This window comes from Condylostylus longicornis, unplaced genomic scaffold, assembly GCF_029603195.1.
Source record: "Condylostylus longicornis isolate FDR11 unplaced genomic scaffold, ASM2960319v2 ptg000004l, whole genome shotgun sequence".
Lineage (NCBI taxonomy): Eukaryota > Metazoa > Arthropoda > Insecta > Diptera > Dolichopodidae > Condylostylus > Condylostylus longicornis.
Window position 1 is genome coordinate 2,717,661 of NW_026577973.1, and position 22,881 is coordinate 2,740,541.

Below are 22,881 nucleotides of genomic sequence, written 5' to 3' on the forward strand. Positions count from 1 at the left end.
AAATAATTTTGATGAAATTTTATGTGTAAGTTTATTTCGACTATGGCATGGATTGATCAACTTTTGGGATATATCACACCCGGGAACTGGACGTTTTTTGCGTATATAAGGAGAATTAATCAACCCATTTTGTTGAAATAAAAATAAAAATAATTTCTAACAAAATAAACTATTTACTAATATCTTAGAGCTGCTAAATCTCTAGCAGAAAAACGATATCAAAATTTTGAAAAAAATGAGATTCAAATAGCGTCTAATTTCAATGACCACTTTGTCAATTGCATACTCAACTGTGCTATGCCACGATGAAAAATGCCAGCCACTACTTATCTGCGTTTATTTAAAATTTTTAAAAAATTTAAAATTTAAAAAATGTTTGTTCTTTTGAAATAATAACTAATCAAAAAATAGCATTTTAAGGTCTTTGAGGCGCTATAACTTTTAGAGGCGATTGAGATGAATAATATTTTCTTCTACAGAAGGGAATTTCTAGTAAAATTATATTTATGTGTGAAATTTCAGCTTTCTCTCTTCGATATTGTAGATGTTTGTCTTGCACTTTTTTCAAATTTTGTTTGTCAAAGAGCATTTCAAATATCGGCAATACAAATTTTTATTCTTTATTTTTATTAGGTATCCACAATTTTTTAAAAAATTTACAAAAAGCTTTTGAGTTTTAAATTCTCCACTTATACAATATAGTTTATTTAATTGATTCCTTATAAATTTTTAAATTTTGCAATATGTGTATACATAATATGTATTATACTTTATGGTAAAATTTACACATATTATTCTCATACAATATATTGGTTATATCCGTACAAAAGAATATTTGAATGGCATTGTAAATAATTGACCGTTCCGTTTTTAATGCTGCAAAAAAATAATGTGAGGTATCGAGTTCTTTGGAATTCCGAGTCTGCCCCAGCGTTAACTATTTAAGTTTGGTTGTCGAGAGAACCCTATTTAATTTGGATTTCATCAAAGCAGTGGACCTCAGGCTGCCATAAAACTTTAATAACTTTTTTGCCTTATTCCGGAAGCAATTAAGCCTTTAGTATTCAAATTTTCTATAAACGAGCACAGAAATACGGCCACCATTTGTTTATTTGAAAATACGGGCGATGAAAAAAAATCTAATAATTGGATATATAAAAATCTAATAATTTATTTGGAAAAATAAATGAATTGGAGCTCTATTATTAATAAATGAAATACAGCATAGGCTCCATAAAAAAATTTTTTCTGTACCCATAAGAGTCTATGCATCATTATTTTCGCATTGCTTTTAAAACGAAAACATTCTGTATGTAGAAATTTGTACTCGGCTTACAGCTTTCCTGTTCTTTAAAATGGAAAATCTAAAATTGACATAAAATCCATACTAATAAATTTTTAACCTATTCGTAATTATTATTAAACAATTAAATAAAATATGAAAAAGTACATAAATATTTAAAATCAGTGATACTATCTCTTTTTTCATTGGAAGAATGGAAAGGAAATGAAACCCAAATATAAACACTGTATTTATTCAGAAAACAATTACAGTAAAACACGGTTAAGTGGAAATCGATCAGCCAAGAAAATTTTGTCCACTAAAGCGTGTTTTCCACTTATACGAATTCGACTTAAAAAATTACCTCCGATGTCAAAGAATTGAATTTATTAAAAACTGGTTCTAATTATAAGTTAAAAATTAAAATTTAATTTCAAAATCAACAAAAAATTAAAAAATTGCACATTTAACTTCATTATAAAAATAATAATAGCAATGGTAAATTAATTTCCCTTAATAGAAAACATACATAATATTGACAACTTACAAACTTTTTTTATTCACAAAATAATTTTATGATTTTTGCTTGGGTTTTTGTTTTTAACGTTTGTAAAAATGCTTTCTCAAGATTTTCAATACTCTGCATATTAGATTCATCTTCAAAATTATTTTGTTCTAAATAAAGTTTAAGTGTTGAAAGAGCTATTATAGCATCTTTTTTGAGAACTTTAGAAGGAGGTTCAGAATTTTCCACAAAATTTAGTTCTTCATCGTTTTCCTCATTAGTTTCTATTAAATTTGAACGAACTTCATTTATAATTTCTATGTCGGTCCAATCACCGTAACATTCTAGATTGTCATCACATGCTACAATCTCAGTAAATACTTTTTCTGGTATCGAAATCAACACTCAAAATTTGACAATGACAGAAACTAAAATATTTTGGGTAGCTACATAGTGTTGCTTTTCTTATTTTGTAGTTGAGAGTGTAGTTTTTCATTTTTGACATTTATGCTAAATAAAAACAGGGATGTGCAGTTAACCGAATAAATTTACATATTAAGTATTACATGAGGGAAAAAATATATGTGCAGATAAGCGTGTTGTGCACTTATCCGAATTCCACTTAAACGAATTTTTTTATATGAAAAAATCGAAAAAAGTACAAGCCACGAAAATTTGATGCAATTAAGCGAGAAATCCACTTAAGCGTGATTCACTTAACCGTGTTTTACTGTATAAACCTTTTATTTTAAAATTTTTTAGGAAATTGTATGTAATTGAAATTGATTTTCCATCGATTATAGTTCGTAATTATTTATAAGCATTTTATCATATTATTTGAATTCATAAATTTTACATTTAAAATATAAGAAAGCCATAAACTTTTCCACTATCTAAATAGTACATTTTAATTAATAACTCTTCACTGACTCAATTATTACGAAGTTCATACATCATACGGAAGTAGAATTTAACGAAATCTTAGTTCTTCTTTTACGCTTCATCTAATCGATTTGAATTTAAAAATTGAAAGAATTATGAATAGGAAAATTGCAATATCACCATTTTTTGAAATGAAATCATTGTATAAGATAATAAGAAAAATGGCAAAACTTTGTGGGGCTGATGTATTTGATCCGAATTATGGGATTAACATTATAACAGTTTTCATGTGGCTTTCAATTGTTACATTTTTTATTTTCGCTTTTTACACAATTTACGTAAAATTTCACGAAGATTGGAAAATTATTATTGAAACTTTATGTTTAGCAGGAGGAGCTTTACAGGTTTTATTTGAATTCTTATAAAATGTTATTTTATTTATTAGTTTAAATTTTAGGGAACCACAAAATTTATTACTGCTTTTCTTAAACAAAAGGAGCTTCGCAGAATACAGAATAGAGTTTTCAAAGTTTTCGAATATTACGAAAATGTTAATAATAAATTTAGAAAAATTTTGGAAAAATCAATGAAACGCATAAAAATTACAATAATTTTCAATATGATAGCTTGGCTAATGACTGGTTTATCAATTTTTCTTATTCCTGTATATTACAAAATTTTCAAAAATGAACAAATTTTAATGATTCAATTTTTAATACCCAAAATCGATCCCAATACCGATTTTGGATATACAGCTTTGTATGCAATTCAATCCACTTGTATATTTTTTGGAGTTTTCGGAAATATTGCTGGCGATACATTTTTTATATTGAATGTGTTAACTATTTTGTCTTTCTATGACATTTTAGAACAAAAGATTAATGAATTAAATGATCTATTAAATTTACATAATAATAAAATAAAAAACATCGTTAATGAACATTTCAAAGATGTGATCAAATGGACTCAAGAATGTTTCAAGTAAGTAGTAAAAATACTGTCTCATATGAATATTAGAAAAGTTCTTAATCAAGGTAGTTATTAAATATTTTTTTTTAGTTTTAGTGATCTAATCATAAATGTAACATTTATGATTGTTACTTTGGAAGTTTTCTTCTGCGCTGTTAGTGCTATATTCAGTGTTTACATAATAATAACTGGAAATTGGCCCGCTGCATATCCATATTTTGTATTAAATTTCAATGCACTTTATATATATTGTTTTCTGGGAACGGCACTTGATAATGCTGTTAGTAAAACTAACTTTAAAATTCAGTTTTTAAATAATTATTAGATTTTTTTTTATGAATTTATATTAATTTTATATAGACTGACAGATGTGTTGATATTATTTATGAAATTGAATGGTACAATTTAGATTTGAGATCTCGGAAAATGATTTTAGTTATGCTAATAAAAGCTCAAAAGAAAACAGTGTTTACAGTTGGTGGAGTAGCACCTTTATCTGTTAATACGGCTCTACAAGTATACTTGAATTTGCTTAGAAAATTTTATTAGCGAAGTTAAACTTGATTTTTATTACAGGTAACGAAAACAATTTACAGTTACATAATGATGTTAATGAGTTTTGTTGATTAATCATAGACTTAAATGTCAGGTAGCAGAAGAAGCTTCACTTAAATTTTGTTGGTAGCAACGCATTCATTTGAATTAAAAAATTTAATCTAGTGGATACTTAATTTTAAATTTCTCTTAAATATAAAACAATTATTGTAACTACATAACATAGAATGTATAAAAGTAATTTCAAATCTGAAAATAAAATCTACGCGAATATACGTAGATTAAATAATGAGTGAAAAACTAACTACACTTCTATAGAAAAATTTATAATTATACATATGAGATATTGTGTAGTACAATAATATTATACTACAACTCAATAATAAAAGGGTTAAAATTCAAAAAGAGTGCAATTCCGATTTTGATTAAGTAATCATATTTCAATTCTATCCCTCTGATTTAAGGTTTGAAGTTAATAATACATAAATACGCCTCTACAATTAAATATTTTTATTACTGTTTTTATTTTTGTTTTTCAAAATAAGGCAGTAAACAAAAATAAGAGCTGTTCAAAGCATAATATTTTATAAGATTCACTCGAAAAGAAACGAATAATGTAAATAAAACTCATATTAATGAGATTTTTGTTTCAGCAGATATATGCAAATATGGCGCACAAAAACAACTTAAAAATGAAAGAAACTTAATTTTGCTAAGCACATTTCATTATTCCCATTCTTTATTCTTTATAATAAAATTTACAATTAAAGCTTTTTCTCTTTCCATGACTTTTAATTAAGTCAAATTGCACGCATTACATTTACTAGTATTCTACTTTGACATATTCAACATAAATAGACGGACAAAATTTAGACTAACATGTAAATTTTGATTTAGTCAATTAAAATTGTGCATTTTTTTTTTGCAACCAAGAACGTTAAATAATTACATATAACGGTGAACAATCGAAAAAAAAATGAAAAAAAATAAAATGACATGACAATTGAAAATTGAGCCGCATAAAAATTAAAAACAATTATAAAATGTCATTACAACAATAAAAGTTTCACAATTGAAAAATATAACTCAGTGTGACAGGTTCTGGACATTTTTTTACCAGAATTATTCATTTATATTGTTAAAAATTTCAATAAAAAATGATGGAATCAATAAAAATACTTGCAAATAAAATTACAATTTTATTATTATTGACAATAATCGCTTGTTCAATGGGTGATAAAACTGTTCCTCGAAGAGACGACGATGTAAGTTAATTACGATGTGGAAAAAAAAAAAAAGAAGACTGAGATTGAGTTTAATAAGTTTTGGTTCAATTGTAAAAAATACAATTTTTGCATATTTTTTTTAATTTTTTTCTTCCAGTATCCACCACCTGATATATTAAAAATGTTAGAACCTGTACATAAAACTTGTGTTGAAAAAACAGGAGTTACAGAAGGTGAGTTGATTTTGAAGTGAAATTCATATAATAAGTGTTTCCGAAGTAGTCACAAAAATGATTAGTCAATGAAGGATATGAAGTCTAATATGCAGTTTAGTAAACTGACTTTACCCATGAACTTTTTTTGAACTTTTGAGCGAAAAGGTAGAATGCTATAATAATTCTCATTAAATAATTATTAACAACTGTTATTCCGAAATTTGCATACTTTAAGGGGCATCAAACCAGTACAGTTTATTTGACTAAAAAAAATAAAATATTTTTTCTTTAAGTCAACAAAAATTTACTTTTAATTTGTTTTTGTAGAAGCTATTAAGGAATTTAGTGATGGTGAAATACATGAAGACCCAGCTCTTAAATGTTATATGAATTGTTTATTTCATGAGATTCAAGTAGTCGATGCTAATGGTGATGTTCACTTAGAAAAATTATATAAAAAAATTCCAGATAATTTAAAAGATATTGCATTGAAGATGACTGAAAAATGTATCCATCCGGAAGGTGATACTTTGTGTCAGAAAGCATGGTGGTTCCATCAATGTTGGAAGAAAGCTGATCCTGTGGTAATTATAGAATTTTTTATAACAATTGGTATAACAAATATTTACATTTTTTGTCTCTATTTTCTTCTAGCACTACTTTTTGGTTTAGAAATAAATATGTGAAAGAGAACCTGTTAAAATTCAATTTGAATATTGAAATTTTTAGTTTAATTTCATGCATTTCTAAATAGCTTTAAGATAATTTAAAACTTATAATTTAATGTAAAAAATGAAAATATTATTTGCCAGTAAACTTTTTTTTTCAATGAAACATAAAAAGCATTTAAGGTAAATGGGGGCTGTATAAACATCAATAATTTCTAATAAAATAATTAGTCGTAGAATATGACTAATTAATAAAGCATTAATCAATAAGTATTTCATTTGTATGACGTACATAGATTCGCCACAACCAGAAAAATTATCGAACATTTTTGCTTTTCTTTTACTTCAGCGTTTTTAGCAACAGTTACCAGATATATATGACTTCGCGTTATTTAGAAGTTCTCATTTTTCTATCATAACAAAATTATTTCGTGCACTTGCCATAGAACTAAAATATTTGATTTTATCAAATATCCTTTTATACCAGCACGAAAGTATGTAAGAAATAATAGTTTAAGATGTAGACGTAAGTGTATGTTTTTGATTATGATCAAATTCTCTCTCGATTTAACCCTGTCTGTCCGTTCCAACGAAAGCTCGAGCTAAGCTCATCAAAGTTTTTCCAATCATTTATAATAGTAAATGTCGAAGCCCTATTTAAATTGGATGTGAGCGAGGCAGCGGTTCGTGCAGCTGCCCTACAACTGCAATAGTAATTCGGCTGCATCTCAGAAATTATTGAAGCTACAATATGGAATTTTTGTGCAAACAAATATATTATTGGAGTGTATTTCATAAAACTACTTCAAATTTCTTGAGTCGTGGTGGAAATTCTCATGCAACTTTATAGTAGTCATTTGGACCTATATTATAGAAACTATAGCAAAACTACAGTTCTAAAATTACTATGTATAATATGACTACTATTTCAATATGTATAAAATAGAACTGTATACTGTAAAATTATGATGCAACTGTTAAAATCATTTATTTGTACGGGTATCACAAAGTTGGCAAAGGTAAACTCCACCTATTCTCGTTTATGCATATAAATTTCAAAAATGAAAATATGTTTCATAAATTAAATGAGTTTTTTTTCTGAAATCTTATTTTTATATCAGTGTGTAACAAAAATTTTCATTTTTCAAGTATATTTTTTAGAATACAAAGGCAGATAAGTGTTTTTCGTGGCATTTTGAAATATCACCAGACAGCCTGAAATAATAACGTTTAAATAAAAAATAATAACTTTTACGATATTTCAAAATAATGAGGTATACCATAGTAGAGTTTTAGTTGCGCATACAATATTTTACATAATATACTCTTAAAATATAATTGCTTATAAAAAACATAAGCAACATTATATTTTAAGACTAAAAATCCTCAAAATCCCAAATAAATTAATAAAATTATTAAATACTAATTTAGATGCAATAAAATAATAATAAATAAAATTTTTAAATTCAGAATAGCCTAAAGCATCAGTAAATTGAATAAATAATATGAAATAATATTTGTATTATCCTTTTTTTAGACGAAAAGTTAAAAAAAAAAAAACAGGAAGAACAAAATCTATTATCAAACAGTGCCACTTATTATTTATAAAATATGAAATTTTATTTACCGTTTGCTTAGTGTATTTTTTCTTCAATATAACTGTAAATAACTATTGTAGTAAATAACTGGAGTGTTAATATTTTCCACACCATAAATTCGGAATAATGAGGTTCGTATATAACATTTAAACAAAAACAACATTCACACATTATATTATTATCAAATATAGATATAATAATAGAATCACCTACATACATACATACACGCCAAATACTCATGCGTATATTTTATGGAATTTCATATGTTACGGTAAAAGCTGAGAAGTTAGGAGTACATCTTCTGAAGAAAATTCTCTTTTACATAAAAAGTAGAATTTTAATTACTTTAATTCTTGGCGTAAAAAAAATTAACGTAACAATAATGATGGTTGTGGGATATAGAAACAATATTATTATATTGGCATGTATATTATATTCGAAGAAAAGTTGTTTTGATGCATGAATCATTTGTCAGTTGTATCACACTAAGAAAACCCTTTGTATATAGGTTATCACAAAGTTATCACAATCAACTTTATCGTTCTCTGATTAATTTTCGAATTGATTTTAAAATTGAGTTGATTAAAATTGATTGAAAAATTGAAAAAATTTAAAACATAAAACCATGCGAATATGTGTTGTTATATCAGTTATATTTGTAGACAATTCAAGTCAATATAACTGTTCTGTTTTTTTCTTTTTCTTCAAAAGCTAATGTTTGTAAAACTCATATTCGCCACATTAAGTACCAATTATGCAAACATGCATAGCTTAAACCAAAAAAAATTTGTATTATATTCAGTATTTGCACGTGTACCGTAATAACAATAATAAATATAAATTATATACTGACATATCCGAATATTATTATACACATACATTCCTACTTGTAAATTAAACTTACGTTGTTTTTTATTGTACCGCTCACCTATAGATATTTAATTTAAAATAAATCTATTGATGCTGTTTTCTGTGTAAGGTAAAATACTTGTTATAGGTGTGTAGACCTTAAATTCTATATAAAAAAATTATTTTTACTTCCATGTGTGTTTATATTGTTATGTCCTGTATAAATTGGCATATAAAATAATACTGTTTTCTATATATACATTAAATTGTATGAGGTTAGTATCATTCGATATAAGGAAGCCATAAAGTAAATATTGCTATATTATTTTACAGGTAATATTTTTTCAATGACTTACAAAACGTAAACAAAAAGTCTTTATATTAGTAATTGTATTAGTAACGTATTTTTGTTATACAAAAAATTGAACAGGAGCAATTTATTAAATTTTAAATTTTCAATTACAAAAATATATTACAGCTATACATAGGTCATAATATTAATTTTATTTTTTCAGTATTATTCATTCTTTGAGACACTCTTTGACTTTTCATATTTCTTCTTTAATATTTCAAATTCTCCCCCAGTGCTATTTTAAAATTACAATTCGGCAATGAAATAAAAGAAATTCATGTTAAATAATAATATTAAATGTTAATGTGAAATTCGTGATAAACAGGACGCGATATTCCGCCAGTATACTAGTATATATAGACTCAATTAAACAAATATACAGACACTTATATAGCTTTTAAAGTTTCAATTATTCTTAAATCTCCGCATTTATTCTGCAACACGTTAGAAAATATACCTAATTGAAATTTTGTATTCTTAGATCAGATAACATTTTATTTTCCCACTTTTTTTTCAATATTCGGTTAAGGTTAACAAACTTTATACCATTTACGTGCAATCTAACAACCTGTTCATTTAAAATTCAAACACCAAAAAAAAAAAAACGAAGAAATTCATAAAGATAATGTGTCACCAACTTCAGAAATTATTACACCTTAACTAAAGAAATTGTTTTCCATTATTTTTTCATTAATAATTCTTATCATAATTATGAACTTCATAGGCGAGTTTATTTTAATGTTTTTCTATTCTGTTCCTTAAATATTAAATTTTCTTCCCCCTAAATAATAATATCATCCTTACATTTTATTTATGTATACATATAAATACCTGAAATTCTTTTATTTTTAACAAAAAAAAAAACAAAAATGAGATAGAAAATATTTTGAAAATTATTTCAGTAATTTTAATTGTAACATTTTCTAAGTTAAACGTATAGGAAATTGTATACTTAGATTACCATAGTATTTGGTATAATTCGAAAATTCGGAAAGTTTTTTTTAACATCGAGAATTTAATAAATAATAATTATTAAAATTATTGTTTTGCTTTCACAATTATTATTCAGCTTGTACTTACTGCAAATGCTGTTAATACTATTTTTAATAATTTTAAGTGATTTAAAGGGCTAACAATCTCTTAGTATGCACCGCGATTAAAATTAGTTGTAACTTACGAAATTAAAAATCTTGGTAGTTTGTATTTGCCTAATATTGTAATGAAGAACAAAAACAATTTTTGAAAATTGAAAACTTGCAATAGTAGTCTAATTTAATATTAAATTAATCTCATTGCAACTAGCTTGCCTATTAAACTTGCTTATTAAATAATTATAGCTCTTAAAAAGAACTGAAGCAGACTGTAAAATTTTAGCATCAATAATATTATTTATCTCCTTTTGATTTACTAACAGCTGGCGTCTCTAAAAATACCAATTTGGTAATGTTCTTCAATCATTTAATTTTACAATTTTTACTTACATTGTATGCCTTAGTACTAACTTGCTATTATAGCTTGACTGTACCTAACCAAAGTAATACTTAATAAAAAAACATGTTTACTTTATTTTATAATGAACGTTTTTGAATGCTTAGTTATCTGGCGATAAATATCATACTTTGTCCAAAACGAAAATAAAAAAAGAAAATTTTTTTTATTCTTACCTGTTCTAAAAACTGAATTGTGCTTTATTTCAATTTTTATCGCTTTTAATTCATTTTAACACGTACAAAGTACAAGATAGTAAAATACAAACTGTACACAGGTTTTGTACGTACTTACATATATATGTACCTCATTCTTATTTCTTGGATTTTTCATATTCATTGAAAAATCTTGACACGTTTACTTATTTTCTGTGTTATCATCATCTCTAATAACCGCACGAGCCAAAACAGAAGAAACACGATTTTTTTTCCTTTTTTTTTCTTTGTATATATTTATATGTAATATTAGATCTAGCTAGTAGTACGAGTGTAACAAATAACATGAGTTGTCAACGATGAAAAATAGGAGCTTAAAAACTGGTATAATTTTAAATGAATACTGACAATTTTAAGGTACGTAAAGACATTATGTGCATATAGTCGTATTATGTGCATACATACATATGTATATTATATTAATATTTAATAACAATAAATTCTATTACAAAAAATACGTACACATTAAATAATATTACAATATTTGAATCAATGAGACTTTACAATATTTAAAATTAAAGCCAAGTAATTTGAATTAGATTGAAATTTGAATTATTAAGAGCTAAATGAAAAATTTATTAACATAAACATTTAGTAAAAGCAGTTAGCAGCTCTATGTTGAGCTTGAAACTCCACGGTGACGATTTTCTTCCTAAAGTGTATGTTAGTATGAGGCACCACTTTGTGCTATATGAAACATTTATATTCTAGGCTTTAAATTGGTTTTTTTCCAACCACAATTTAAACTGACTGTAAAAGCTATTGGAGGGTTGTAAAAGAGAATAAATTTTTTACTTATATACAGGCATTGTGCACTGAATTGTTAAAAATTTATTATTCTGTTAAATATTCTTCATTTAAATTTGAACAAAATTGTGTTGAATTGAAAATTTCATAAAAATAAAGTGAAAATATTATCAAAATTATTACCTTATTTTTGTGCTATATACTCAATCTCCCAAAACTAATATTTGGTTTGAATTTTTGCATCATATTTTCAGACCATAGAACTTAAACTATGACAGTATTATAAATGGAAAATAAAATTAAGTAAACTTTCATTATAGCAATGATAAAATAAAATTTAAAGTAGAAAATTATTTCCGTTTGTTGTTATTGTATTTCACTAAATATTTCTTTCTCTTTTACTTTTTCTTTTCATTGTATAGTGATGGCACTTTAAGCAAATTATCCTTAATATTTAAGAAAGTACATATTATATTATAATGTATGTATATAATAACCTAATAACATATATTGTATAGAACATAAATAAAATAAATAGTATATTGTTAAGGTTTTGTATTTTTATGTTTTGTATATAAAATGCCATTATGTAGATACATATATTACATGTGTATTTACCCATTTCAATGTCAGCAAAGAGTCAAGTAATCAAGATTTACATTATCATCTATTTAGAATAAATGAGTATCAACACCATGTACCGACACGAATCATGATGATTCGTTAACATGGGATTCTGTTTTATGGTTTTTCTTGTAATATTATTTGAGTTTTTTTTTTTGTATAAATTTGTTTCTGTAAGAAATCTAAGAATACGTTAATATTTTATTTTTGCTTCCGTTTTTTTATTCAATTTATGCAAAGTTCATATTTTGATAAAAGCGTCCTTTTTTATACATTCGGTGCAATATTATTTTATGCTCTAGTATAGGTATTCTTACTAGATTCTCTATTCTTTGTAGGTTTTTTTCATTGACTACAAAATGAAAATTATTTATGAAATGCAATCAGTAAAGTAAAGAACATTTAGAGATATTTTTTAAAATATTCAATGGTATGATATTGATATTGAAAAAGATGAATAAGGATATTTAAAGTACCTATATTGTAAAATGTTGTTTAATTTTCAATGATATTGTTTCAAGAAATTTTCGTTAACCATAATGCTTAAAAGGAATAAAAATCTCTAAAATTTTCCAGTTGGTAGAGTAGTTTAAATTAAATTACAAATTTTAAAATAAACATATGCCTCCATAATTGCAAATTTAACTCCTAGGTTCTCTTTCTGGAATAATATTTTTGTGAAATGTTTGTTAATTTGTATCGTTGCTTTGAACAGCAGTTTATTGTTAAATATATTCAATTTTCAGATATTCTCTTGATTATTTTCTAAGATATCATAAAACATGTCAAATTAATTACCAAAGAATTTTCTGTTTACTAGTCCTGACATTCCCGAAGAATTTTTTGTTGTTCCAAAAATTATTCTTGCCGAAATATGAGATTCCGGGGATCTGAGGATTTTTCATCGACTAAAATGAATGTTTGATCAAAAGTAAATGTTCAATTACAGATACTTCAAAAAGCTTGCAGCTCATTAATTCTGCTTTTCGTGTTATTTGTTTTTAATATTAATAATTAAAAACGTTAAATTAGTCCATCGTAAAGGTTTTGTTATAAATGCCTTACATATCCTCTAAGGTTTAGTCAGTGCTTTACATTGCCAATGCACAATCTTTAATAAATTTTCATTATTAATTCTCTTTTATTGTTATATTAGCTATTAGAAAGAGAACGATATTGAAAAATTTATTTATATCTAAATTTAAAATTTTAAAATTAGAAACCGAGGAAAAATCGATTTTTTGTTTTCATTAAAATAGTTAAATTCATTTTCCTTTAATTTTGGTCTATAATGACACCATCTTAAATTTTATATAAATAATTTTCTAATCATTTAAAAGATCATCCAACGAAATATGTAATATTTTAAAGCTTATTGATTTGGTACCCAAAAAAATCTTTTAAGATAAAAAATTAGATAAGTTAAATTTATTAGTAAACATTAATGCTTAAGGTTGACATCGTAAATTATGAATTAAATAGTTTATGAAAATTCCAATCATTGTTTTATTTTAATTTCACTCTGACAATAATTTTGTTGTCAGAGTCATATTATTTCTTAGAGAACAAGATATTATTATATGAACACATTAAGGACCGCAAAGAAATCTGTAAGACATTCACCTGGGACTGCACGATTTTGGGCAATCTTTTACGTTCTAAAATCATCATAACTTTGCTATTTATGAAGCAATTTTTATGAAACTTTCAGAAATTATATAACAAAATGCATTCTAAGTTCGGTTTTAACCAATTAGATCGTTTCCTTTCGAGGGGATGAGACGAAGACGAACCATCAATGGTCCTTGTTAGATTCTTGGAAGACCAAGAATTTAATCATCAAGTTTAATACATTATCTGTTTATGTAAATACTTAAATACACAAAGTAGATATAATGTATCAAAATAGGTAACATCTAAAGATAGCGTGTAGAAAACACTGGTTATTTCGTCATCCATCCGTAACAGACGGAACGCGAAAATTCGTGAGCGGTCCGTAACAGAAGAGACGAGATACACAAGACAACTCGTAAGCGGTCTTTAATGTGTTAAGGTATTAACCCCGTTTAATAGGCTGATGGGCTAAAATTAAAATATTCTGTACAAACACAATATATAGATCTTAAAGATAATCAAAAATCTTCTTAATAATATTCTTTGTAGATTGCATTATAACGTATTATTATGGTATTATTATTATTAAGGACGTATTATTATGGTCCCTTACTAAGTATTTTAATTTCCATTCTTTCACAAAGACAAGCAAAAATTTTCCTAAATTTTCATTTAAAATTTTATTTACATCTTTACATGGAAAAATTCTGGTCAAAAATACACAATGTGTTAAATAATTTGAAAGTATGAAGAAATAATCATCAAGGATTTGGATAAACTTTTCAAGAGAATCGGGTGGCTTAGATAGGCCACTTGTAATCGTACGATCAATTAGACCCCTACCCTATGTTCACGGGATAGTGTTAGCAAAACGGTACATTTGAGTTAATTGGGGTACGGTGGACCTGCTGCACCAGCTACGTCAACCAACAAACCAATCATGGACAAATAAATTATGTGTAATTGTAAATCGCTTTGTATATAAGATATCCATCGCTCACATAATAAAATGCTATCGAATATGACAAATTTAATTAATTATTACTTGAACTTTCCAAGATATTATATTACAAGCATACAAAAAGCAAATTAGTCCCTTATAATACTTTTACAAAATTTCTTAATATAGACAATAAAAATTATTTTTCAAGAATCTAATATGTTTTTTATATAAAAAAAAGGATAATTCTTCCAACATATAAAACGCATTATTCGATCAGGTTATCAGTGAATTAGTTGAATATCGAAATTTAACAACAATTTAATCGACCATTAGTTCATATTACAGAAATTTTTACAAAACTATAAAATACTTTTAATGTTCACATTCAATATTAAATACAGAAAAATTTTTTTTTTGTTGTTTTATAAAAAATAATCGATTTTACATAACAATCGTATCGAATTCGAATCTATTTTTAAGCGTTTTATAGGTCTATATATCAAAATTTATTTGACCATTCCTAATATTATTTTTATTCTACATGCCCAAATTACCTATGTATGTACATTTGTGTTTATATATGTGTATATTATACATATACATACATTATGAATAATATGCCATTAACATAACTTAAAACTATTGTATATTTCTTAACAATTTTATTCCAAAGGATATCATGAAATTTTATCAAAGGTACAAAAAATATAATATGAAACGAAAGGATAGAACAAAGAACAAGAATATTTCGGAAACATATTTAGGAAAGGAGAGAGAGATAAAGAGAAAATAAAACAATATAAAAAAAAAACAAAAAAAAAACTACTGTCTATAAAGGAATTTTAGCTAGTGGATTTTAGTCACGCTATCAAAATTCATCATAATATGTAACACTATTCAAATTTATTTCATTGTAAAATGAATTAATAATTTTATAAGAATTTAAAAGAAATATAAAATAATAAAGCAAAGTAAAAAAAAAATTACTTCTTTTGTAAATAATAGCTGGTAACACAAATGATGGATTGTATTTAAAGAGTATGAAAAAATTAAAAAAAAAAAAAAAAATAGTGTTAGCACGACATATTTTTCATGCTCTATGATATTCACTGAGGCGTACAAACTATAATTTTATGTAAAAGTAATAAAAAGATATTTTTGCGCACAGACGAAGAAGACGACCCCAACTGAATTTTGAAAAGTTGTAATTTTATACATTAATTTTTTTTTTTTACAATTTTTTCCTTTTTTTATGGATTTATGTGAACCATTTTCTATACAATTTCAATTTTTAATAGATATTACTTATTTGTAAATATGCATGAATATAATTTTTGTTAAAAAGTAATCTGGCGATGGTATAAATTTTTATAACTGCATACTAATTTTATTATTAACTATAAAATTCTGGTTTTTTTTTCTTTTATATTTATTTTATCATACAACAAATATAATAAATTATATACAGTGAAATGTACTATACTAGATTCATTATATTATGTAAGTATTAATAAATAAATTTTATCTTTGAATTCCAATCCCATTTTTCAAATTAATTTTGTTACCATACCTTAAACTACGCAATTGAAATAGCATATATTTTAATTTTATTATCAATTTTAAGTGAGGCACTTGCTTTTATGCTTAACAAATGCGAATAGAATGCACAAATAAGGTATAGAACATTGTATAATTTAAATTTCAGAAGTATGATTGACATGATTCATGAAAATTCAGTTAATTCTTTTAATAAATCAAGTTAGAAACTAATCTAAAATTTTTATTCCCAATGGCCCACCTGAAAAGGATCAATAAAATGGGGAGTTAATGTTGTGTCGTTTTTGTTTTCAGATGGATTGGACAACTTGCTGAGCCATGCTGAGATTTGAAAATGGCTCATGCAGGTGTGATTTAGCTTGATTTCACGAAGTAAGAAGGGCTGAAAGATCCCTGTTCCCTTAGATGAAAACAAAAAAATATATTATATTGTTAAGTACCCTAAAAAATTTTCCGTTTCTAAACTATTCTTTATTGTCCCCATGTTTTGCTTGCAAATATTCAGCATTGCCTAATAGAAAGGCAATGCTGGATATTAACTAAGACAAAATTAATCGGCATTTTCATTTTATTTTTGATGATAAATTTTAGAGAACGAGAAAGATTATAATATTTCTAGATTTAATAACGAATTAAAATAATTCACACTTCAGAAATTACCTGATATACAAAGTATGCAAAAAAAAGTTATTATGGGAAGATATTCGCCAAAAGAGTTGCTTCTTATACACGTCGAAAATTACATAGAAAACCGCTTTTGTCTGCTACTATTTTGCTTGACAATAAATTTTGATCAAATCATTTATTTTGTTCTCGTTATATCCAATTATGTACATGCTTCTAAAAGTATGCAATTTTTTAATGAATTTACATAAAATATTATGTATGTTTACTATGCGTATAGTTATAGATAAATGTTTCTTAATACAACTTACATTTTTAGTCTATACGTAATTTGGATAATTGTTTTGAGTTATATAACGGAACTTTTAGTTACCTCACCTCATACCAATTTTATGTAATAAAATAAAATTCTAAAAATAAAATTGATGTGACATTTTAATAGCACGAACATATTTTTGTTGTATGTAAAGCTATTTCAACAATTTGTCGTCTCTAAAATTCTTCAATGCATTTTTAGGATTTTATTTTCACTTATTTTGTACAGTATGCCATGATTAATGAAAAGAAAATTATTTAAAATCACCTTCAAAGTAGTTGGATCTAAAAAAAAATCGGGATAATTTTATTTTAGAATTAAATGAACAAAAAAAGAAAACAGGAATTAAAAAAAAAAGTCTACTGCCAAATAAAATTTCTAAAAAGTTTTTATGCTTTTTTATTTTTTTATAACATTTCACTCTGCAACTGTCTTAGTTATAATATCAACTAATTATTCACTTAATATCGTTGCCAAATAAAAAAAAAAGCCATTATCACTTAGTTAACACCACATAAAGTTCTCGTTTACCATTTACACCACGAAGGTAAAAAATGAGTCAAAATATTTATAACAAAACATTTTTATCGCCTTGAAGTTGTGTTTTTTTTTTCACTTTTTCAATAGCTTTTAATTCCATGCTTACAAAGACTAAGGACTAAATGCGATTGTTTGCCACTTTTTCAATGAAAAAAAGTCAAGAATGAAAAAATGAACTAGTTTTTGTTTAAAGTTGATTCAGTTTATACTATAAAAGCAAATTTTTGCATAAATATTTTAATTTTTTACCATTTAATTTTTTACATACCATTTTAAAATTCTTTTATATAACTGAAGTCTGTCTATTCACACCACATCGAAAGGATCTATGGAATAAATCAAGATTTAGTAAAATTTTTGGATTATCACTGTTTCTATAAAATATTTGCAAATATTTTATAGTTTCAACATTTTGGTAATATGATTTATTCCATGTTTACACATAGTTTACACTAGTAGTTACATTTGCCTTATATTTCTAGACTCTATTATGACACAAGCTTATTCATTGTCTATGAGAAGGTAAAGTGTACAGAGCATATCAAATATTGTGCATTCTTTTACAAAAATTGTACATTTTACAAAGAAAATTCGTCGAAATTCTGAAATCCGAATATAAATTTCTGTACTTTTTTAACAAAAATAATTGCAATTTTACCTATAATTAGCCAGAAAGAACCGAAATACCATTATTACATTACAAGAAATTTAACTTTAATGAAAAATTTCATTAATAGGTTATTGTGCTGGCGGTAAAAATTATTTTACTTTTATCTGTTACGTTTTTTTGTTCGAAAATCACCGTTTTAATAAACAATATGAGAAATAAAAACTTAATTTAAATATTTCGTTGAATTAAAATGAAAATGTATTCGCTGTTGCCATATCGAATTTATTTGTACTTTAAATATTTCCTTTTTACCAACTGTTTTAGCATTTGCGGTTTTTATAGGGTAAGACAAAGTATTGCCACTTTGAAAAATGAATTCAATAATTTATTTAAATATTTTGGTATGGGAGGGCATGGAGTAAAATTAAATCACCAGCAAAACAAAGAAAATATATTTACCGGAAAAAGGCTGACTAATTGAATGTTTTTTTAAGAGAAAAAAAAAACAAAATAATAGAGAAAAAAAAAAGTTTAACCCAGATTTTTTAGTAAGGTTTTTTCTTTTTTGTTAAAGACAAATGTTAGACGGATGGAAATTTTCTTTTTTGTTTTTTTTTTAAACCTGTGAAATTTTTATTATTTACCCCATGAATTTTAGGTTCATCGATTTTTTTTTTGTTAATTTTACAGGGTTAATGATGCAGAAAACTTTGGAAAAAATAAAAACGCATTTTAATCTTTGTACCTAAAATGAGAAGAAAATGGTATTTAAAAAAATTGAAAAATTTTAAATGCCAATTTTAAATTTCACAAATTATTTGGTATTGTTCTTTTAGGTTTTTTTAACAGTGAATTCCAAAACTTCACAGGTGCCATCTTGCATATGTTTACAAATTTTAAGTTAAATCAAATAAATTATGAAAATATTCCGACAGACAAAATATACAGTGGAGCAGAAATTGTAGATGCAAAAAGGTACTAGTATTAGAAGAAATATTATTCATATTACATACATATTTTAAATAATGCTGCAAGTGTTATGTTAATAATGTTGTTGATATTAAAATGATTGCTGAAACAATTTTGCGAATGTGCCTTCAAACAAACTAAAAATATTTAATACAAACAGTTAATGACATGCAATTTACGCTTCATATCTAAGATACGTATTATAAACAATGTTAATAAGCATTGTCCGTTTACCGAATCGTAACTAGGTTGATTTAAACAGAAAATTCCAATTTATACGTACATGGCTTAAATATTACGCAATTCAAGATTCAATTTGAAATTTTCAAATTGCTTCTATAAAAGAGGGTTGTAATATCCAAAGTTCATATTTTTTTTTGTCATCCGTTGTGTTATGTAAAATATTTTTCACTATTTTCTATTCAATAATTCTCAATTCAAAATAAAAATATCACAAGAATTTTTCATTATTTTTTTTTTAATATTTTTAAAATTCTTTTAAAAAATTTAATAAAAATACTAAGTATTTAACATTCTTATTCTTCTTTTATAAAATTGCTATAATAATCTGCTATAGTAAAACATTTCAACATTGTTTTTCTATTAAAAACTGTAGTTTATGGTTATCGACGTGACATTCGTATGTTAATACGTAAATTTGTTAATGAAAAACGTAAAATGCAAGCAAAATATAGGGACAATAAGGAACTGTCCCTATAGTATGCTTTTTTTTCATTTTAGGGAACAGATATCTCTCGACCTTTCTTATTCGTGAGATCACGTTAAATACCATCTGCATGAGCCATTTGGAAATCTCAGCATTGCGTTCAGCTTCAGCTAAGTTGTCCAAATCATCTCAAAGCAAACACGACACAATTTTAACTCTCCATTTTACTGATCCATTTCAGATGGGCATTGGGGGTGCTGTAGGGTCTTGTTTAGGTTAGTGCAGATTAAGCTCATCATAATTTCTGATCTAAGCCAAACTCTAAATATTTCATTTCTCCTTCTCAAAAATATTTCTCAAAAATATAGTCACTCACAACATCAAAGGCTCTGTGACTCTATTCTCTCGCTAATACGACCAGATCGTCGAAATACCCCTACATGTAATATCCATTTTTTGCCAACTTATTGAGAAGCGCCACAAACCACTGGAGAGATGACAATAGTCCTCCGCGAGCCAGATCGTGAAGGAAAACTTTTTGTGGATTTACTCGTCAGTAATATAAGAGGTGGGAATACTCTTCCTCGAGCTAAATCGTGCAGGAAAATTATTGTGAATTTACTCGTCAGTAATGCGAAATAAGCATTGTTCTACGGAATGTTCCCCAATACATTTTATGGTATTTATACTCTGAAGTTTAATGATAAAGCAAAAAATAAAAACAAAACTAGAATGGGAATCTCAGTTTAAATTGCAAGGCATTGTCCATATTGTGATAGCTATTGAATATCTGAATTGACATAATAAATTTTCACTTGAATTTTCCTTATATTTTAAAAGAAAGTGAATTTATTATGTTTTAAATAAGTAGGTATAACTACCGAATTTATAAAAAAAAACCGATAAAATAATATGGATTTCAAAACACTATGTCAAAGTGAGCAATACATAAAGTAAAGGTCATAGAACAATTGAATTTTTGCACCTACTTAATCAATTTATTTTCACAAAAAAAAAAATTATTTTACTTGCCCCACTTATTTGCTCATGTGCCAATTTTTTTTTTTAATTTTTTTGTTGATTTTTTAATAAAAAATAATATGGTGTGTGTGCAGTTTTTCAACAAAGGATATTTAAATATCATTGAGTTTACATTCTTATAAGAAACCATTCATTTTATTAGAACTTGATTTTATACGTGTGTAATATTTAATTTTATATGAAAGTAGGTATAGCCAATAAGTAATGTATTCAATACAATAAGATTCTAGAAATAATATGACGAGGGAAAAAAGCATTTATTTCTGAATAATGAGATCCCGTAATGTTTGATAAAATAAAAACAGACAATAGCATATTGGAATGGATGCTACAACAAGAATTTGTTAAAATAAAAAATTAATAAAATTTGAATCAAAATCGAAATTTTTTCAAATTATTGAAAAAAATCTGATTTTTGTACATATATACATATAAAGGTACATAAAATTCAATAAGACCTAAATCAATAAAGATATTTGAAAAAATTTATTAATATTTTTCTATAGAATAAGAACTGTAACGTGAGTTTTCATAAAAACAAAAAAAAATTAATAAAACGAAATGAAATTTCTAAGAGTCCTTAACTGTAATATTTTAATTGTTCTAGTTAATAAATACGAAAATAAAAACGAAAGGAATATAAATAGAGAAAAATAAAATCGTATAAAATATTTATACATAGCTAAAGGTTAAGAAACTTTTAGAAGGAGAATTTTAAAACGAATTTGCAAAAAAATCCTTTTCGTTTTGGATTTATAAAAGAAGAGAGCAAATATCCCATTATCCTTGTTTATTGCCTAAACATACAAAAAAACTGAAATTACCAAAAAAAATAAAATTGTAAAATTTATTCACATTTTGTGCGCATAATCGTACAAAGTACATTTTAGTCAGCAAGTTAAAAGAATGAACGAAGAGAATATTTTCATCTTTGCTTAACCGATGTAATAAACTTTTTACGATAACAAAATATCGTAAAAGAAATTTTTTAAAATTATATATTATAGAAAACGAAGTGTTACTGTTAATCGGAGAAATTTTTTTTAAAGGAAATAAACAAATTTTTTCATATAATATTTCCGCTATAAAAAAAAACTGTTCTTAAACAGTTTTAACTGGCATTCTTCAATTTAATGAAATAAAAATTAAGGAGAGCATGCTTGTAGGTGAATATTATTCGTTTACAATAAAATAGAACTATTTATAATGAACAACAATGCCGAATTATTACTAAATCTTAAAAACATGTGTTTATTGTTAATTTCGTCTTATCAAAATATTATTCAAAAATAATATATATACATAAAAATTTTAAATACTATTTGTTATAAAATAAAATGAAAATACCTAAGAGAAAAAAATTAGTCAATTTTTAATTATTAATTTTTGTGTTGGATGCTTATAAAATACAATTTAAGCCAATATGAATACTGGAAGCCAATATGAATCAAATACATTTATGACCATACACTTCGCAATACCATTACATATTTATACTCGTATGGTAATAGAAGAACGATTATATTATTGCCATTTTTAGTTTCGCAATTAAAATGCCCGTTTCAGGTTTTACTTTAAGGTGAGATGATCTTAAAATATTATTTTGTGGATTTCGGGAAGACAAATTTTTCCAACAACTTTTAAAATTTAGATATTTATTATTATTAAGGCGAAAAGTAGTACATGCTGCGGCTTAAATAACTATAGTCTACGTTTACATTATATCAGCAGATTAACACTTTTTAAATTTAAGACTATTAAAGTAGTCTTTATAGAATGATCCTTTAGAAACAAGATAGTGTTGTAAAAGATTCATACAATAAGA

At 25.3% G+C, this 22,881-nt stretch overlaps 2 protein-coding genes across 2 annotated transcripts; both read left to right on the top strand.

The window, feature by feature from the left end:
* Window positions 1–3,288: 3,288 nt before the first annotated feature.
* On the top strand, window positions 3,289–4,268 carry LOC129612518 (odorant receptor 67d-like). The gene is made up of 4 exons (XM_055526163.1): window positions 3,289–3,428; window positions 3,729–3,918; window positions 3,999–4,154; window positions 4,215–4,268. Exons 1-4 carry the CDS (start codon window positions 3,289–3,291, stop codon window positions 4,266–4,268), a joined length of 540 nt encoding a protein of 179 aa, XP_055382138.1.
* A 1,065-nt stretch (window positions 4,269–5,333) lies between these two features.
* Window positions 5,334–6,306, top strand: LOC129614283 (pheromone-binding protein-related protein 6-like). The gene is made up of 4 exons (XM_055528820.1): window positions 5,334–5,458; window positions 5,577–5,652; window positions 5,962–6,218; window positions 6,289–6,306. Exons 1-4 carry the CDS (start codon window positions 5,351–5,353, stop codon window positions 6,304–6,306), a joined length of 459 nt encoding a protein of 152 aa, XP_055384795.1. The 5' UTR covers window positions 5,334–5,350.
* Window positions 6,307–22,881: the final 16,575 nt, after the last annotated feature.

Excerpts from the sequence above, each read along its gene's own strand:
- LOC129612518 (XM_055526163.1), top strand. The coding sequence starts at position 3,289 with ATGATAGCTTGGCTAATGACTGGTTTATCAATTTTTCTTATTCCTGTA. Across the intron at positions 3,919-3,998 it reads GAACGGCACTTGATAATGCT|ACTGACAGATGTGTTGATAT; the intron begins GTTAGTAAAACT and ends AATTTTATATAG. Across the intron at positions 4,155-4,214 it reads CTGTTAATACGGCTCTACAA|GTAACGAAAACAATTTACAG; the intron begins GTATACTTGAAT and ends TTTTTATTACAG.
- LOC129614283 (XM_055528820.1), top strand. The coding sequence starts at position 5,351 with ATGATGGAATCAATAAAAATACTTGCAAATAAAATTACAATTTTATTA. Across the intron at positions 5,459-5,576 it reads TTCCTCGAAGAGACGACGAT|TATCCACCACCTGATATATT; the intron begins GTAAGTTAATTA and ends TTTTTCTTCCAG. Across the intron at positions 5,653-5,961 it reads AAAAACAGGAGTTACAGAAG|AAGCTATTAAGGAATTTAGT; the intron begins GTGAGTTGATTT and ends TTGTTTTTGTAG.